General features: G+C 40.5%; 1 protein-coding gene across 2 annotated transcripts in view; it reads right to left on the reverse strand.

The window, feature by feature from the left end:
- The window catches only part of RB195_014857 (uncharacterized protein), a gene marked incomplete at both ends in the record, with an annotated part of 28,965 nt that extends 18,300 nt beyond the window's left edge, over positions 1-10,665 (reverse strand). The window contains 4 exons of one of the 2 annotated variants that reach the window (XM_064205293.1): positions 218-390; positions 660-729; positions 7,194-7,263; positions 10,655-10,665. In XM_064205293.1, coding sequence (XP_064061173.1) covers positions 218-390; positions 660-729; positions 7,194-7,263; positions 10,655-10,665 — 324 coding nt within the window. Of the gene's footprint in view, positions 1-217; positions 391-659; positions 730-7,193; positions 7,264-10,654 lie in introns of those variants that run through there. The other variant, XM_064205292.1, reaches the window with a different exon arrangement.
- Between the last annotated feature and the right edge of the window lie 10,020 nt (positions 10,666-20,685).

Raw genomic sequence — 20,685 nt, forward strand, 5'->3', positions numbered from 1 at the left:
TCACGCTCATTATCAGAGACACAGCATCAACGCAAAGAAGTCACACACCAATAAATGAGACACAAATAGCAGAACGAAGAGAGTGTTAGGGTTACTAAGAGTTCGAATGTTCAATGAACTCAGTGAAGAATAAACTACGCATTATGCGTTTGACCGACATTGTAAAAAGGTATGGTGACTAGTTTCGACGCAAAAAAAACAACTGAAGGACACGTACCTGACTGCTGAAGAGCCACGAAGGACGAGAGAGAACGTCTGAGTTGCCAAGATGCGATGAGAGACTCGGCGGTGATCCAGAAGAGACGGACGAGTTACTGTTGACAGCCGACGAAAGATTGTCGAACCACGGGGAACTCTGTTGCCTGCCTCCCAACGAGTCAAGCATCTTCTCTGGATAACAAAAGATATGCTCTTCAGCGCACAGAGATGACTCTGAATGACTGAGACACACACAAAGTGAACGCGAGCTTTTGTTTTCGTGTATAAGTCAGAAACAAGTGTTTGAGAAACACGAAAGCGAACTCTAAACTGTCAAACAAGATGAGAGATACATGCAACATTCCATGACGTAAGCGTATGAAATCTACAACGCAGAGAACGTGACACGAAAGCGATAAGCGGAAAGCCAGAATAGCAAAGATGCTACGAAAGAGACTTACCAGTCAGCTGTGGGAATGAGTGAAGAGATGAAGAGATGCAGCTTGTAAAGAACTGTCTGCGTATTGCTACCTGAAAACATGAACAGCTGAATAACCATGGATTTATTCAATACGAGAAACAGAAACGAAGACCGAAGCGAAGAAGAGAAACAACTCAACATTGATCAGACGCAGGATGAAAGAGCTGCGGCCGCAAAGGAAAACATGTGATCAAAGAAGTGATCGTAGACTAGAAATATCGACGACATGTAAAGAAGAAGCTCAGAAGTTGAATATGATGGGAAGTGCAGGTCAGTCGAGAAAATGAGGTGAACGTAATCCAGATCAATGTCGACAGAAACAGTGAAAAGGTTAGCATACAGACAGATACGAAGATGATATGCACTCCGCTAGGTGCAATTGACTGGTCATCGTTGCAGGACCGCTGCATCATGACAAAGGATAACAATGACACAAATCGTTGAAATTCTACAGCAAAAAGTGCAGAGCACATCAAAATTCACATCTCATTTGATTCTGTTATCTGTTCTGAGTGCCAACTGCACTTGTTGACAAACAACCGATTTCACGAATATCATCGATCTTCACACTCATGGTACACTTCGACCTAAGTTACTTCATAAGGTGGTAGGTGATTGTTCAACACTTCATTTGTATATAATTTCAGAAGGAGTACGTAACTTCGCGTGTGCAAAAATGGAATCTCGTTCAATTTAAATGACAGCTATTGGGCAAAATATCCTTAATTCTCTCGTTATAACAAACTATGAATTACGGCGAAACATAGACACGTAAACCTCACAGCATTATCACGGGTAAAATTCCATTTGATAACGACACTAATTGTATTTGAGATGCCTCACGAAAGAACTGGAGGGGTAACAGAGACGAACTGAACATGTGCTTCATTTGGAAAATGAAAGAGGGATGGCGCAACATTCATTCGATGTCTCACATAGTGCATAGACGTCCCACAGGGATTAGAGGAGGCGTGTCCAAGACTAGATTTTTGTAGTGAAGCAAGCGAAACTGTAATGTACTGGTGAGTCAGCTCATCAACACAATAATCATGAAACTTCTGCTCGTCACCGACCGGCGAGCACCTGTTCTCGCGTGCTTCCTCGCATCTCCTCCTCTAATCACTCTCGTCCTCCTTTAAATTCTCTTTCCACCCGGTCGTTCTACATTCTTCGTGTGTGCCAGACAGCTGTTTCGCTCACCAGCCGACTCTCCGCATGTGCAACAAACAGCCCACATACCAAGAAATATTTCTGAAATCCCACTCCCACTGACAGGAACAAATGTGTGCGATGTGATGCGGTCCTCCCCTCATATGATGTCCTTTCGAGGTGCTTTACATTACTGGGAACAAAATCGCTTTAGGAACACCAATTCGCCTTGATAGTCCGGTTTTCACACGAATAACTCAAGAAGTGGTTTGTTTTTCCTTCTTGGAAGCTAAAGTGCTTGTGTACTAGTGATTCCTCTTCGTAAAGAAGGACGATCGCTTAACGCATCCGGAAACAAGTGACAAAACAGGGGTGATCGATGTTCTCGGTGTAGCTTTTTGTTCGCTAGAAGCACTCCCACGTAGGAAACTTGAAAATTTTCTTGACTTTCCCTTGTCCATGCATCTTACATCCACTGGCTATAGATCTGCGATAAGGAAGTCAATTCCTGCAAAAACAAAACGATTCTTCAACATTACACAATCTCTCGGGTTAGATGGGCGCTCGATGCAAAATCAAACACATTTGAAGGATACTTTTTTCTATTTAATACTTTGGAATGCCATCTCTACTGGGCAGAAACAAAAAAAAATCCTAAAAGAATTATAACGCGATGCTAGCCTCAATTTCGCTGCTCATGACAATTTTGGCGATTTCATATTGAAAGCTGATCGAATGTCCGTGCCTGAGGTTACAAGTCCTGCCTACTGCGTTTATACCTGCTGCGCTAGCATCTTCTTCGTTGTATTCATAGAACCGCCATCAAAGAAGTCACCTTTTCAGTATCTAGCACCATTATCTTCTTTCGAAGACCAGACTAGAGGATGACACAACACTGATCAAAATGCACGGCGACTTGAAAGTTGTGAAAGTTCACGAAAAAGCATTAGAAAGACCCTAAACCGCTGTTCAATTCATCATGCTGTCGTGCCTATTGAAAAGGTGAATTAACAGTGCAGGCAGGACTTTTAGGATTCGCGTGGGATTTTGTGAGAAGCTAGGAGGATAAGCGTTTATAATACTGACGTCGATGCGAAGAGGATTTGTGTAAGTATTGAAAACTACAGACGCAGGAAGAAAGAAAAGAAGCAACCATCAAACTAAGAGAGTCGCGACTTAAAAGGAACACGGCTTACAATAAAGATGTAATTATATCTACTCTACTGCATGGTTGCACTGACACTGAACACGATTCAAGTCGATTTCTCATTGAGTGGAAAATGTGAAGAACTGTTGAGCCTTTTTGTCAGTTGTAAGACTCGAAAAAGGTATAATGTTTGAAAATTCAGGATAGACGGTCGGCAACAGAAATGATTTACCGCTCTTGTCATGGGAAACTTCTAAAGTTAGCTGGATTCGAACTACCAGAATTTTTTCAGACAATTCTTTCTGAAAAAATCATCACACCTATTTCAAAATGAAAATAATGTTGGAATTATATGAACAAATTAGACTGGAGGCTGAATGTGAATTTGTTCAGATTCTACGTTGCGGCCTGATGCATTAAAATTGCCAAATGGAGCCGGAAATTTTGAGTATTTGAGAAAAATTGGAAGGTAATTACCGGAATAAGAAGTGACAGAAATAAAAACTTCATGCACTGATACTAGATTGTTTCGTACAAGGTAATCCCGAGTAACAGTTCGCGGAACTAAAGCGTCATTTAGACTCATCAGTTGTTTTCCTAAAGAGTAGGTGGCGAAACAGAAGAGCGTACGATAGCGATGTTTGTCGGAAGCAACGAGTGCACGTGAAAAGTGAAACGACGACAGTAAGCAGGCGGGATGAAAGCGAGGCGCAAGGCGCGAGACAGCGTGCCGGTTCTGTGGCGTGGCGCGAGCGCAATCGCGACACTATGGCGTAACAACATGGGTGGCGTGGCGACGGCAGCGGCACAGTCGGTTCTATTAGGGATCGGAGAAGGAAGGGAAAGAACGTGTTTGCTAGCTCGGGGTTTTCGAAAAAGAGCGTGGCATATGCTAATCGAAACGACGACACGATGATGATCCAGCACAGAAAACTGGTCTCGACTCGACTCGAACAAGGTGAACTGCGACAGATTCACCACAGATACACAGAAAGACACAGTCGTTCGCGACAGGACGACCTCACATATAACCAGCACTTGCTAGATCAGCCCCGATATGTGTGACACCTTACACTGTAAAACACTCAACATACATCGAGAGCCGGTTCCCCTGATGTTCCTTTGAACTATCAGGAGACAACACTCAAGCATTTCGTTGCATTTCGTAGCATTTCGGAGGCTCAACATAATAAATTTGAAGGGGAAATTTCAACGAAGACGTCCAGTTAATCGAGATCAATGCACGAAACAAAAAGCCAATAAAGGTTTTTCACTTCAAAACTACGAGTTGTTAATGTTGTAGCAAATCCAAAAAAGATTCAGAGGCCATTGTGATTTTTTTTTTGCAATTAGGTCCAAGATGTCTTAAACTACAGACGAGCTATTAATAGAGAACTAAAAGTATCTGATCCTTGCAGGTCCTCCACACTCCCTCCAATATACGCAATTTCACGGATTTTCAGACGAAATTGAAGTTAGTTTTCAAGGATAAATCGCAAAGGAACCAACAAACTCTAATCAATTCCTATTTCATTAGATTGAAAAGACATAATATGTTCAATAATCAAGTAGGGCAAGTTCATTAAGGTGAGCTGTTCGGAAGTAAAACGTTTGTCCTGATGCCGAAGCAAAGCTTCAGTGAATTTGAGAAAAGAATAAAATTTCTCTTAGGAAATTGGTCTTCTCAAAATGCATTCACCTAGAAATAGTATGGGGAGTGGAATTTGCAATTAAGCTGATCCATTTGCCTCTTTTCTAGTTCTTATAATCTTTGCAATTTGATGTAAAATTCACAAACTGTAGATGATTCACGCCATGAAATTCAGGATTTTGTCAGGGAATCTGCATTCTACATCCGCACAAGATAGATCTTTTTCACTTCTTCCGATTCAACTAAAGGACAGAATACTTGGATCGATCATTCGGATTGAGAGAAATATTCATCCTCACTTACGCGTGTGCCTAGAAATTACTTCAAAGATGCTTTTTATGCGATCTCGGATAGCTTCTGGAGAATCAGCTAGTTTCAAATCCGTCGTAGTGAAATAAACACCTTTTATTTCGTATTTTCCTATTTTCTACTGCCTTTGTGCGTAATATATTAGCAAGACATTGTTCGCAATTGTTTATAGTCAGTGACGTCCATGAATATGCAACGACTGGAGACGAAAACCCACAGGACACTGATGAAAACCGGAAGTAAAGCATATTTAACAACAATTGAGAAGATGGAGATTTACACGCGGCTTTATAAGTTAAATCAAACATTGCAGTGAAGTAAAATTACTACATACATATCTATGGCGCTGTTTTTTCCTCGCCTAGGTTCTTATAAATATTTTATGTATCGTTAGCACAAGAAGAGGTGCTTTCTCCCAGCTTAAACTTCGGCCCGCTAATCCGCTCTGCTAATGTGCACGTCAAGACAACACATGAATGCGCATGGAAATGAAGGAAGAAGCTACTTAATTGAAGACCTCCAAACTCACGGACGAACGATAGATTTAAGCCGACCACATTTAGGATGTGACAAGCTGTGTGGTGCTGCGATGAAGACAGCAATACAGAGGTGGGAAATGCAGGAACGCACCACATGGCGCATCTCTAGGAGCAAAAAAGTACTGCAATCGAAAGCGCAGATAATGGCGGCAAGGTCGTGATAGGAGTTTCAGGGGTGCGGTTACCGAGCTGTCTGAATCACCCTTCGCCCGAACCCTGCGCTTATCCAGTCGAGCAGTGGTAATGTGGGATTTCAGCAGTGCGGACGCGTTGACGCATGAGCTCAGCTAATCGTGAATCCGACGGCAGGCAGTCGGCTGGTAATAATACGAACCAGTCCGGGCACAACTAGCGCCATCCCTTCGACACCTCTGGCACGGCACTTATTTGCTTGTTGTGGGAGCGCGAGTGTCTTGATGACGCAAACAAGTCAGAAGAAATCTGGAAGAAGCCAGCAAATATAGGAAAATGTGATGGTAATCAAGGACGAGTTCTCTTTAAAATGCACCGGCTTCTCCTCGTCTATGCAAAGAGACATGTCATCTATCGACTTAACTCTGAAAAGCGGCAGTATTTCCACGGCAATGCATGCTTTACGATCTTAATGGCTCTTTATTGGTTTTAAGCACACCAGAAGCAAGGCAGTTAGAATTGTGGATAGAAGGAAACGATTCGCGATTTTCTCATGATTTACCCTCTAAGTTCCTGAATTGACGTCTTCGCACTCACTTCCGGCAATTACCAAATGTACTGTGAGAAAAAAGTAATATTCGTTTCCGCCGCAACGAACCGCTGAAGAAATATTTGCAAATGGAAAGCAGAGTTAAACAGCTTAAGCGCTGTTCTTCCTATACAAATGTAAAAAGTTATTTTCATGAAGATTTCTGTGAATATGATTACACTTACACGCATACGTACGTACATATGCTCCCGGAAATAATAGAACCACACTTGGGTTGTTGGAGGCAGTTGGTCGGAGGATTATCAGATTGCGGTTATGTCAGTTCGTAGTTAACAGCTTCGTTCTGATGCTGCACAATAATTTGCCTCGCATTGACGTAATAACCCTTTCAGAAAGCTAATGTTATGGCCGTAGTCAATTATCCCTGCATCTCTCCAATTACTGTGACCAAATACATAATCCCTATACGCACATACAGTCTGGTGGTACAGTGGTCAAAATATTTCGTTTTATGGTGCAAAATAGCGTTAGCAGTCGGGTGCAAGGCGCGGCTGACAACAGAAGGTCTATGCATCACGCAAATGACTACTGCAGATCATTCAAGATCACCATGGAACAAATTTTCGAACGACTATGTGATTTTTAAGCTGAGGGGGCCAACACAGGGAGTGGAAAGAGTTCACTGGGTACTGAGGGTGTGCCCATTATTGAGACATTCTGAAAAGATATTGAAGAAAAGTTGCACGACTTGTAGAAAAAAATCCGATAACAAAGATGAAACCAACTCCAGTCCTATTAAATTCCATAAAGTAACTCTTGAAAGGCAAAACCATAAAATCAGGATAACATAACATATAATGAAAAATTGTTAAAATAAGATAGATGTGTGAGGAACACTGATGTAGCGAAGTTGGCAAGAGCTTCTTCTGCGACTTCACGGTCGGTCAATGGTTCGAAACCTCCTACAGCCAATAATAAAGCGGTTCATTCCTTGAAATATTGGTGGAAGAATTTGCTCAGAGAATAAAAACGCTGACATGGCACATCGGGTAGCCCCCGCAAGTCATCGAGTCAGTCAGTGCATGGGCGAGACGCGTGTTCGTAAACCTCAAAAGATTCTGAATTGAGGTGAACGCATCCCAAGCTGATTGATTAACGATAGACAGCTTATCCTTAATGCTTTTGGGAAATGTGTGAAATTTACAAAATTGCATAAAATCACAACCACGCATAATATATACAGTGAAGATAACGTAGTATTATATAATTACATCAGGTGTGATAAATGTGTATTCGGCGACACAACGTATGTGAATCGGTCTTAACAACTTTACGTGATTACTAAGCTTATCTGAGCAAGTACAGAGAAAACTTTTCAGTTGCTAAAACACGTAGGTAAATTATACGGGATACCGGAAGGTAGTGTCGTTCGCGCGCATGTGGTTAGTACTAGTCAGTTGATCTGGTACGTTGGAGTTCTAGAATTCTTTTCAAGTTAAGGTGACTTCGTTACTTTTATCCTACAATACGTCCAAATGCATACGATTTTTTTTACTATGTTTGCTCGGAACATTAGGTGCAAAATCAGATGAGTTCCCATTTGACACTTATTCGAGTTCCGAAAAATTGGTGAGGTAACAAAATTCCAGTAGTGGTGATTTGTAAGGTTCGCTTGTGTAACTTGTGTTTGTACTAACTCGACGAAAGAAAGACGCTACTTCTCGGCACCCATAATGAGAGTATCAAGATCTAAAATTATTCCAAACAGAAGCCGAGAGAAGATCTCGATCTCGCCTCCTCTGCATTTTTTCTCTCGCTGTAGTCTAAGCTATCGGCAGAGTGTCAGACGCCCACTCCCTCTGTCTCTGAGCCACATTATCGGCCGCAAATGAGCCAACTGCAGACTACGTACTTAAAGGCATCACCCCACGAATCTGAGGTGGTGCAGATTTCAGGTGGAGTATTCGTATGCAGGATGGGAGACTACGAAGAGGGGGGTGATTCCGTCCATTTCTTCCTAATTACCGTAAAAAACGGCCCGGAAGATACGGCTTCATTCGTTTTGGCGCACCATTTTGTACAAGAGGTTCGATTGGAGCGCGCCAGTCTTGTGCGGCGCCGCATCTTCCGGGCCGTTTTTTACGGCAATTAGCAAGAAATGGACGGAATCACCTCCCTCTCCGTAGTCTCCCATCCCGTATACGAATACTCCACCTGAAATCTGCACCACATCAGATTCGCGGGGTGATGCCTTTAATCACTTACCAAATTACTCACAACATAGAGTGTTTTATAATAGTAATTATTATTATTAATATTAGTAGTAGTATTGTTTTGTCTGAGTTGAAGACAGAGTTACTCACCGTCCTCATTACTAACCCAAGAGTGACAATTTTAAGCTTTTGGAAAAGGGTTAGTGTCCTTCTCTATAATAGTTTTTGCCAAATATGCAGTAATAAGAGCAAAAACAACGGAGTCCTTTGGGAGAAGCAGTGAAGATTGAACTCACTCATGTAATAATTGAGCGTAATTATTGAGCGCTGCATTTGAGGAAACATTATGAACAGAAAACTCTATGCTATATATAAATGTAGCGTCTTCCCAGGATAACTTTTTTGCATGGAAATCAAATACAGAAAAGGTTATTCGCTACCATTTGAAGAAAGGTTGCTTCTTCATATGGTCATCACCGTATATGTTGAACAGAGGGACCGCAATGACCGCTCTTCAGCTGCTTTGCACAAGTTGCATCTTCTCTATGCACTGCCCCTAATCGGCGGTGCATTGCGTTCAACGGTTTGGATAAATTCAGCGTCGAACTCAGTTCAAACATGACTAGGTATTAAAATTCCTTACTACCCTCCACTACTATAATTTTGTCATAATCTGCTGTGAAGAATTAAGAGTAAAAAAGGGAAATTTTAAAAAAAAGCGAAAGGAGTATCAGAAAATCGGGTTCTGAGAACCTTTTTCAAAGGAATCGCATATCACTTTCAAATGATAAGAGCGACAGAAAATCTTCGGATCCGTTCATTCGAGTCTTTGTGAATCCTGCAGTTTCACCAATTACTTGAAAAGGATGCCATTTTTGCAAAAGTTGCCCTGCCTTTTTTCGACAGTAATGTAGGTGAAACGTGGTACAGACGATCAGAAACCTAAACCATATCGGGTCTCCGTAGTCCTTCTTTCTTCACCATTATTAATGTCAAGAATTTCTCGCCAGTTGTGCAGTGGTGGATGACGAAAGCAAAATTTTTACATAAATGCCGTAATTGTCTCCCGGGTCCGCACATAGATGCATTGAAAAATGTATTTCAGTCAAACCGTGACTACTTGGCAGACTAGTAACAAAAACAAAAAAAACTTGTTGTTCTTTCAGAGTCAAGAAGATGCCGATTTTTGCAGCAATAAAGTCCAGCCACGATGAGAAGCCAGCAATTATCTGCCTTCTCGACCCGGTTGACACAACAACGTTAAGAAGAGGATTGTCGTTTTAAGAACAGTTCCACACGCAAAAGAGTCGTTACATGGAAAAGTGGCGTAATTTTCTTCCATATCTTGATTAGTTGCCTGATAAACATTACCTTGGGAACATGACATCAAATTAGCTGTGTTAATCCTAATACGCTTCAAATCAGTCCGTGAACACTTGAAAAATAGCTCAGCAAACTAGCTCGGATTAAATGAGAGTAGTGAAACAAAAAACAAAATGCAAAGAATTTAGCGTTATTTTATGAAGAAGTACTTGAGGAATTGCGTATGTGACTGAAGACGAATGACAGATGTTCAACACTTCGCTTCGAGGAAAAGATAATCATAGTGTCGAGTGTTTACTTGAGAATGATGGGGCACACAGTAATGGTGGAGCTAAAAAACATCGAAGATGAACAAGTAATCAAGAATTTTTGCGCAACCAAAGAAAATCTAGAGCAATTCTGGGAAATCGCTCCCATAAATACCATTCGAAAAGTACATCTCATTTGTCGGAACTACTTTTAAAGGCAAATAAAGATTTCTGATCTTTGTTTCTTTCCTCAGTAGTGGCCGCGATGTCTATAGTAGTTTTAACCTTCTAGAGATTTTTTGTAAATTCCAACAGCACTTAAATCATGATAGCAATTGCATTCAATTCAAAGAAGTTTTCTTTAGTAGATCAGTTGGTAATTCATGGATTATACTGGCGAATGTCACTCGGGGATGTCTGCAGATTTCCCATTGAAAGTTTTGCTAAAACAACAGAAGAAGTTTGATGAAGAGTTGTGAGAGTTTTCTGGAAAGGCGTGATTCGTTTTGGTTGGAAATACACAAAAATAAGGTAAAAACTAGGGACTCATCAGTGAGACAATATAACCAGAAAATTCGAGACGCACACATAGAATAGCCAGTTCTAATGATAAACGATTAGAATTATTCAAGTTTTCTTTTATAAACATAAAAACGGTATTAAAATGGAATCGGTGTTGCATTATTTTCAATAAAAGGAGAAACATTAACAAACCCGGCCTGCATAACATTCTGGGAACTTCAATTAAATACATATATCAGATCCACATTTGCAGGACATACATGATTCCCTAGAGTAATCATCCAGAAATTAAAACAGACATGATTTCTTGATTGCTTGAAAAGAAAAAATCTGAAAAAAAGCGTGATACGAGTTTAGAAACAGAAACTTTGGACTTTCCATTGTCGACGAAACGTTGTTTGTGAATAGACCCATAAATGCAAGTGTTTGTCGCGATACAAATTCAAATAACGCGATAAGTCATGCCGTTGCCGATCATGCAAATAAACCAGTTCCGGGAGTAAACACAGTAGCAAAAAAAAACGTAATAAGCAGTTAGTTCGTTCGAAAGGTGAGATCGATACTTTATCGATGACAGAGCATGCTTCCGCGAGGCACCTCATATTTATCAGTGAAGAACAGCTGACTGCTTGAACACTGGCGAGACGTCGACCATCAATGATTGACGTCGTCTGAATAGTGAAAAAAGCGCTAACATCTATCAAACATTTTCGACAAAAGACACCTGACTGTGACGAAAAGCCGCTTTACCATAGAAGACTGGACTATGGCAAAACTTCTCAGTAAGCTAATTTAATGCGCTCTCGTTCGAAAGAAAGATGTTTGTGAAAAAATGATCAGAAAAAAGGCGTATATGATTTGCTGCAGCGCATGATGCTCCTGCGATTCCTAAACGAAACTTATTCTGGATATTCACAGAATGCACAGACAAAATCTGGTTGCAAAAGGATCGAACGTGGTGTACAGCAGTTGTGAAGTTTAAATGAATTTCCTAGTTCATGACATTACCACCATAACATAGTCACGAGACCTTTGCACATCTGAAAGAGCACTGAAAAATCAGGAAAAGTACACAGCCGTCTCGAACATAACAGGTAACATTTGTATAGGCTCAATACTCGCAGGCATTTATCATGTCCGGCCCTCAAAGCACTAGAAAGCACTCGCGCTGATCAATCCTTTCCCGATGCGCCAACTGAACTTAAATTCAGGTTTAACAATAACTAGCGGCGACCGCTCGAATTAGCAACTCAGTGCCCTCAACCTCCAAGATAAATTAGCTGTCAACTTATACACCTTGGAGGAGTGAAAGGCGTAGGTGGTTGTTTGCGGTGTAAACGTATGTAGTTTTCTCTGTTCAGTAGCGTGTACAAAAAAGTTTAAACTTGTAAAAGAGGATCACCTTTATCAGAAAAGGAAAGGGCATTCCGAGTAATATCTGCAACTGCTAGAGGGTTTGGACAAAACCTTCTGAGTCTCCTACGAACTGTTCAACGAAGATAATGTCGTTCACGGTTGAAAGAAGCGATGACTCAATATGTGTTTACAAAGGTTGCCAAAAAAAGGTCGTTACAATCCAGATGTCATCTTGGGGAGACCATTTCAACAGACATTAAACACTGACACTGATGTTAGTACGAATTCCGTTTGTTATCACTGGCGCGATATTTCGGCTGACGGGTGTCGAAGTGACGCTAAAGTCTAGAATAAGGAAAGCAGTAGCATCGTTTCAACGAATCTTCATGATCATCTGGACGATCTATAAAATAAAGACAATGAAATAAACGAAAGTTCATTCGCTGCTTCCATGAAATATGTAGAAATACCTAGAAGAAGTAAAGTTACTTTCCAGCAGTGCTTGCTTCAAGGATTTGTTGAAGCGCTGCTAGGAGGAATCGTTCATACCTATGTATAGGTGATCTAGGAATAAATGAAGATTATATGTAGTGATATGAGTGTTTCACCCCTCCCCCAATGCTCAGGTTGAAATTCTTCCGAGACAGTTCTCAAGAAGAGAAGAGCAAAAAAAGTGGAGGGTTCTTGTTTATTTGACTGTTGCTGGAGTGATGTGCAACTTTTTTGTGCCAATTCTATTAGTTAAATTATGTTGGTCTACATGGGCAGTTTGGCCAATTGGAATCAAGAACATAAAACTTCCGGGAATACGACGTTCCTTTTTTGAACAAAAGGAGTTGTCCGCACATGAGCTGCACCACCTTACGTCAAACTAAACAAAAATTGATTGAGTTGAGCGTCAAACGTCTGACTCATTCAGCACATTCGCTAGAATTCTCGGAAAGTTAACATCGTTGAATTAGGAGATTTTTCTACAAAAAAAAATTCTCAGGCGGGTAAGAGACTTGGATTTCTTGATATTTTACTGGAAGCCTTTGAAAATACTGAATTCTCGTTCATTGGTCCTGTTTTTGTTTACTTTTCGAGTATACTAACATTTTCATTTATGCTACGCTGGTATAATTACTTTGCTTTACATAGAATAGTGAAGAACATTGCTATGTGCGCTGGAAGAAGAGAAACTTGTAAGAAACTGCATTTTCTCAGCAAGAAAAATTATCGATTACTGAAAACTGTATAGCAGAAATGAATCGGAAATGAATTTCTATAATTCAATTCTCTGACTGTAGCCGGAAGAGAAATAGTACAATGGATTTGATTGGATCCCAAAGTTTTAATCCACATCATTTCCATTGAATCATCGACTGAGTAATACTTTTTTCAGCCATTCATCCACATGATTGTATGATTCAGAATCTTGATAGAAACAAATATAATCGCTTTACAATTCATGTGTCCACAGCTGCAGTGATTAGAATCAGTTTTCGGAGTAGTACTTATTCCTATTTTCCTGAATAACCTCGCATATTCTACAGTTCGTTCAAATTTTGAAAGAAATATGTGAGTCAAGAAGGAAGTTCGAAGAGGTCCTGCTATTTTGAACATGTTCCTTCATTTTGAGGGAAATAGCAGGCCGTAAACAACCGAAAGTAAAGTTGTTACCTTAGAATTAGCTCTTATTAATTGCTGTTCGGAACTCAATCGGAATAAGTCTGGAGATTTGTCAAAAGAAAGAAAAAGACTTTATAAAATGTTCGGAAGATTGCCGGAAGCAGCAAAGAGACATAAAAGGAAATTCCTAGGAAACAAGTTTTGGTGACTATTGTGGTAATCGAAAGTTGAAATTATTCAATGCGCCTGACTGAACAATTGGGAGTAATGGTCTGCTGTGAAAACGCAACATTAAATCTGCACCTCGCAGTATTATTTTCTCTCAAAAGACCTGGAAAGGACGTGCGTTTCTTCTCTCCGGTGCCTACCGCTAAGTGCCACTCTCCTCAGTATCTTCTTGGAATCTGAGAAACCCTTGAGGTTCATGCATATCTCAGTAGAAGGGTTTTAATCAACTTAGATATGGAACTAGAGGTGCTTGTTTTCTCGAGGAGCGATTTCAAAACCACGATGAAAAAACGTCCGTAAGAGTATGCGTGTGTGACGAGGAAGCGGGGGTGAACGGGATGATGAGTACTCCCGCCGCCTATCCGCGACGATAGCGGTGGTTTCGGAGCGAAAGCAAACAGAACTTGTGGAAAAGCGAAAAAGACACCAGTTGGTGGCGTGGCAAAGATAAGAGACGTAGAGAAAGTGGGAAAAGGACGAGCGAAAGATGTAAGGTTGGACCGGTTCTGCCATAGGCACATACGTACACTCTCACTGTACACACAAGCGCGCACACTGCGTGTACGTTGCAGTATGTCTCTTTCTACATGCGCGTGTGTATGTGGCAAACATAGAGAGACGACTTTGATCGACATCCATGATAACGGAAATCACCTTAGGGAAGTCTCCGTCGTCAGCAGTAACGGGTTCGAGTACTAGTCAGATGTTTGGGCGGAGCGTCAATTACCATCATGGGGTTGCCCGCGAAAAAAAAATCATGACTGCTCCCCGTACACATTGAGTCAGGCGTGTTAAGAGAGGCACGTGGAACCGGATTTTGAGGTCAGGTTCTGGGTAGTTATGCTCGACAACAATCCAAGAATTACCCACTAACAGAATATGGTTAACACGATAAACAACGTTTTTTGCTTAGATATTTAGCAATCCTTCAAATTTCTCATCTTTGTCAGCAATGGGAAACCATTGGAAGATGGATGGATCCAACACGAAAAATGACAACATATTCAATATTGTAATGGCTAAGGGGAGCTTAGGAGAGCATACAGTTCGGACAAGAAAATATTTTTGACAGTTCACTCACGTGATCAAACCGTTTAGTACATAACACTCCAAGAAAAGATGCAGGAAATACTGCCCATGTAAGCTGACTTGAAAAATATCTTTCGAAAAGATGCCATCAATCAAGCATACAGCTGATGTAGCAGGAATTCTCCGGAAATCATTACTAGTTTTAGATCGAACACCACTAGAGAATATAGTGCAGCTAAATGCTGTGGTATCGAGAAATTGTGCAAATTTCCGATCAAAAATAACCTCATTCAACTCACACTTCTACAAGAGAACTAGAAGGATAAGAGAGCAAGAAAGTAGCCAATATCCACAGATACTCGGGGTCTCTCTGATGAGTAATGGTGAGAATTTTCACTACTTAGATGATGAAATGAGGAAAGAGTGGTAAATAGGAAAATTCTTACCCGTCTCAGAGGTTCGACTACTTTGCACCAGACGAATCGGTGCAGTCGTTAAGAGACGCCGCCAGCAACATCAAGAATCACGAGTTCGATAATCACGGAGACGATGCAGAAAACTCTTCGTTTCGAAGTTTGTGCCATTTAGATCTTGTGTAGATTACAAAGCATCTTCAAAACCAATAGATGACACTGGACTTCACACTTCGAAAGCATCAAGCGATGAGAATTGACAGAAAAAGTACCAAGACGGCATAATTTGGGTTATCTTGGACATTGCTATGTCAACGATATCGAATAAAGCCTTCATGAACAACGCAAGAATTTTTGGAATAATTTGTTTGAAAAATTACACATGAGATTTGTTCTCTTCTCTAAAGCGAACGAACGGGATAAAAACAAAAAGTAGAAATAAAGCTCTCTCTCAGAAACATTTCAGTGTTTACTACACGCTTCGAGTATACTTTTTCTACCATTGGGAATTCCGCTTGATCAAGCTCTCGACATAAAATGTCCTTAGGGGAGCTACAATCGAGATCTTGTTTATTCACACGTTTTCCAGTGGATTCTCTCTAATCACGTGCTAATAGCGTAGTTCCGACGAAGTACACAAAAGGGCATGTCTGCAAAAAAACCACATAATCATGCCCGAGGACAAACTTGCGGAGCTCAAATCATGGACGTACGCCATATGAATTTGGAGCGCCTAGGGATCACAAGACGTTTGGTTGCTTGTTCGTTGGTGCACACTGATGCTAGCAAAGAGTAAACCAAATTACTAGCCATTTCCGGTATGATCCGCCGATTTCCGCATCCTGAAACCAGCCGTGCGCAAACACGCGGACTGGAAGGAACGAACGTAGACAGGCAAGAAGCACCGAACAAACAATGGTGGCGCAACATTTGTTCAGCGAGTGTGGGGTTCTCGCAAGAGAAAAAGAGGATGAATGCTTGCCGAGCGAGACGTTGAACTTCATCGTGCAAAAAATTAAGCTTTATTCTAATAGCACTTCCGAAGGAAAGAATGAAGGACATGGTGTTTTGTGGATAATTTATATGTCTGGGAGTTTTGTGAGGAAGGTTTTCTATTATTTGTTTCTAACATGTGATGGAATGATTAAACAAATTTTTTCGTGTCATAGTAATGAGTTATGTAAAGATGCATGAGAGAAATACAAACGAAGAAATCATCTTCTGCCTTCAATTTATAAGAAAAACGCCTGACATCAAAAGCGAGAGTGCCGTTAACATAGGTATTCGAAAAAAAAGGCTGGAAAGTTCTGTTGTTTAATGAGGAGTTTATGAAAGGATCTTGAAATAAAATAGTGTGATATTGTAAACATCTTGACTTGCACTGCTGTAAACGTTCGCTCTGCAAGCTTAGCAGTCAAGTTCCTCTGATCCTAGCGGTTCCTGAATTTGTAGATGTTTCACGTTTTCGACGTAGTCCCTAGAAATGATGTCCTAATCCTACCTATTGATGGAGATGAGTGAAATAATTTAGTGTCGAAACTTCCCATGAACATTGGTTTCTACGGCTGAGATCTTTCAGAGGAAATCGAATTGACCATTTTGAGGGAAATAAGCAAGACTTCACTTCGTAACAGAGCAGCAACACAAAAACTGTGGGTACTTACAGCATTTAAATAAATAAAGTAGAAAACTTAACTTAAATTCAATCAAGAGATCTTTATTCTTGCATCTTTTTGTATTTCTACTCCTAAAAAATACAGAAATAGTCCAAAACACATTTTGAAGAAGATGTAGCACTCCTCAACTGTTTCGCGTTACAACATTGCAAAGTGCATATCTTATTTCCCAGTGTTCGTAGAGAGCACATCGGAATCTCAATGCTGAGTTTAAATTTTTGAGATGTTTTTTATTGACTAGTATCTTTTCAGCAAACTTTCCAAATTTTTTGTACCTGAATTATTTGTTAGGAAATGAACCGATTATTTACCAACTGCTATAACTATGTGGAGACAGCACCTGGGACCTTCGCAGGCTGCAGCAATGAACTGTGGTAGCACCGGTCTTCACTCATTCTTTACTGCTGCGCTCCACCGCACCGCTTCGAGCGCAACCGCTTACGCAACTGCACCGTGATTCATGTCTTTTTGACTCTACTATATTCCCGTTGTGTGAACTAAACACCGACCAAATATGTTGCATTCGTTTTCTGACGGTATCACCGTCAATGCATACCGTATTAAAGAGTCAGAAGGAAATTAATACAGAAAATTAAGGTGCATGGTGTTCTCATGAATTTAGAGATTTGTAATGTTTACAATGTTCAAATAAAGGAAGTTGGCGTTCTAAGTGCCATCGAAACAAGAAAATGTGATGTTCAAAACCCCAGAACTCCTGACATACCAGTACCTTTTAAGATTCGCAGATTTTCGCTTCGGGATTTTCGACGTCTTGAGTTCAGTTCTCACTCATTCTTGAGTGAAGGTTACAGAACGAGCAGTGCATATGGCGGGAACGACGTATGCTCTTTAATCACTGCACTTTCGCCGGTGTACACAGCTTTCACGTGTTTCCGACAACCCGTTCCCTTTCCGCGAAAAGTGTATTCGAGCGCCTTACATAGGCTCCTTCTTCATTTAGGGGCTTCTTCTTAGTGTACACGCAAAATGGGAAGCATCAATCTGTACCTGGCTCCAGCCCACTCCCACCCCTCCCCCATCCCCTTTTTTAATGATTTGCTTGTGCTTAAATTTACATTTATTTCGAATGTATTTATATTTAAGCAAATCAATAAAAAAAAGCTATGTATTCAGCATAACAAGATTCAAAAACAGTTGAACACTTACAAATGTTAACTGTGCTACATTTACGATTCTATATTCAAGCGAACGGCTTCAAATAATTCCCGGAGAACATTTTGACAAATCTTTTGATATTTTAGAACTCCTTTGTATGTACGTATAGTCGTACCACAAAGAATAAAAGAAAGAGCAGCTGAAATATTCGTATTTTCCTTTGGTAACACAAGCTGAGCTATTAAAAACCACAATGACATGCCTTCTGAAGCTTGTTTATTTGAAGAAAAAATAGATGTGCTGTTTCGAACCATCGAATCAATTTTATACCATGCTCAATCAGGATTCAGGGAATAACTCAATTTTCTCGAGGATTTGCTATATACTAATAGTAATTTAAGTAATTACTAATTAATAGTGACTGCTAATTATCCTAAAGTAGAATTTTCTCTGGAAGTGGAACTGACGGCGCAATATTGTTAAGATGCGAAAACTTGAGAATATAGCAACACACTGACGGAACAGTTTTTATTAGCTAGATCTAAAGTTGATGATTTAAATCGCAATGTTATGCTGTTTGCAAATTCGACTCAAGTTGATTGCTTATCGGTTGACTCTAAAGGGAGTTGAAACTAGGAGCTATAGAATAGACTGTTAAAAGTAGAAAGCTACTGAAGGTCTCCTCAACCAGTGCTTCTTCGAATAATGTCATACAGGCTTCAAAAACAATTTCTAAGGTAGCGCAAGGAAACAGAAAGAGCTTCTTTTCTGCGGAGTAAAGCAAAGTTGTGCGAGTACGTGACGATAGTCTGACGATCGCAGGGGATTCTGTGAAAATGCACACATGGCAGCGACAATGGCAGGACAACGGCGAAGTGACAGATGAGAGTGCCGTGACAAGCGGCACATGTTACAGTCGCTCTACGTGCATCTGCATGTTTATATAATAGGCGCCTTCGTTCAGCATTGTGCTAGTGCTTTTATGTATGCTACAGTAAGAGATGTCATCTCAGAAAACCCCAATGTTTGATGCCTCTGGGGGTCGATGTCGAAAACAACCTCCAGCGTCGGCAACTGAATGAGGTTGTTGAAATCGGCACCGACAGATGCTCTCAACAATGACAGTTTTCTTCACTGAAGACTGTTTATGCACAGTACCACGAGATGAGCATTTCGTTTGCGTGAATAACACCCAACTCTTCTGCCAACAACATTTTTTCTTTCGCAGGGTGTGCCACTTGCGATTCAGGGAAAAGAGGAAAAACAAGGATGAACGACGAAAAACAGGGACTGGGATACAAGGTGCACTTTTATGCCGCTTTTATAGAATCTTTCACTCCTAAGTTCCCGATTATCTAAAAGTACTTCCGCATATCCTGTTTTCTTTGGGTGATCATAGCAAAGTAGTAAAGAATTGCAGTAAGGTTGTTCTCCAAGTGCAAAACTCTAAATACGGACATGCACTTCGTTCGCAAGTAGAATTCATACACATCTGCACATCTTAGAAAATTGTTGGCTTTCCAATTTTTCTAATTTCTTTCACACATATTTTTTGAATAAGTGCACCTGTGGAGGGGTAGAGGGCAGTTCTCAAGGTTAATTTCGCGTTAAATTTCTCTTATTATACTGCTAGCGAATGAGACCAACTTGTTCATGGAATCTATAATTAACAGAAAATTTTGGTGCAATGAACTGCAGGACGATATCACCGCTTCTCTTTATTAAGCTGGTTAGCTGTTGAATCTTTTGAAGGTAAAGACTGAACATGTATGAGTTCTGTTACCAGGCATAGCTGCTTTTCCCAGTAATAAATAGAAGATGCGAATTCGCACAATGAACTGTATGGAGCGAGACTAAACATCAAGTATATTGCTATGAATGGGAATTTTTCTAAGCATTCAAGAATGGGTAAGTAGTCCAAAAAGTCCACGATCTTTTGTTCTGAATTATTTAGCAAGTTTTTCAAAGCATTTTTTTAGCTTGAAAGTTGCAGTGTGAATAATAGCTGTTGTTTTTTTTAGGAAGGAACCCTCACAAATTTTAGCATCACGGCGATGGTAACTTGCTCAACGCTCCCTGAATGAATCGTAGCTATGTATTGGATGGATTCGCTATTATATCGTTTAGATGACACCTACGGTGAACTTCATGGGTCTACAATCTCATTCTGCCATTTGAAGAAGTTTCAAATTCTATAGGTTTATCAGCAGCTTCTCAATGCCGTCCATTTACTAACTAAACCCTCGGCGTTCGGCGAGATATACTGCTCAGGTACACATTGTTCCATGTCTTTTCACAGATAAGCTTTTCTTTTCATCATATGCAATCTTCGGTTCTTGCGCGGAAAACAGAATTGAACCACTGAACCACTTTGCTGAACCAGACCTTTTCTGTGCCACTCAAAGTCTCCGAAAGAAACATCGGAAACAGAAACAACCACAACTGATAAATTGCTCAAGAGGCTATGCAAATAACTGCTTTCTTTCACCCAACAACAACGAACATATCAAGAAGAAAGGAAGAGGGAAATTTGAATACGACGGAAAATTCCTTGTTGTTAGAGAAATTTTACACAGTGCTGGTACTTTTCTTTCATCACTTACGACGTGATATTCGTAAGCTGATCTTCTTCATTCGTTAGTCTGCAATTCTGGAGTACTGTACAGTCCGGGTTCAAAGTCTTCAATGGGGTAACCTGGGTGTGCTTAGGACTGAAAGGAAGAGTGAAGAGAGTACCCGTGCCAAACAGAGAACTGTTTTTTGGCCCGTTGCAGTAACTCAGTTAGACATATCT

The sequence above is a fragment of the Necator americanus genome, chromosome V (genome assembly GCF_031761385.1).
Source record: "Necator americanus strain Aroian chromosome V, whole genome shotgun sequence".
In the NCBI taxonomy this organism is placed as follows: Eukaryota; Metazoa; Nematoda; class Chromadorea; order Rhabditida; family Ancylostomatidae; genus Necator; species Necator americanus.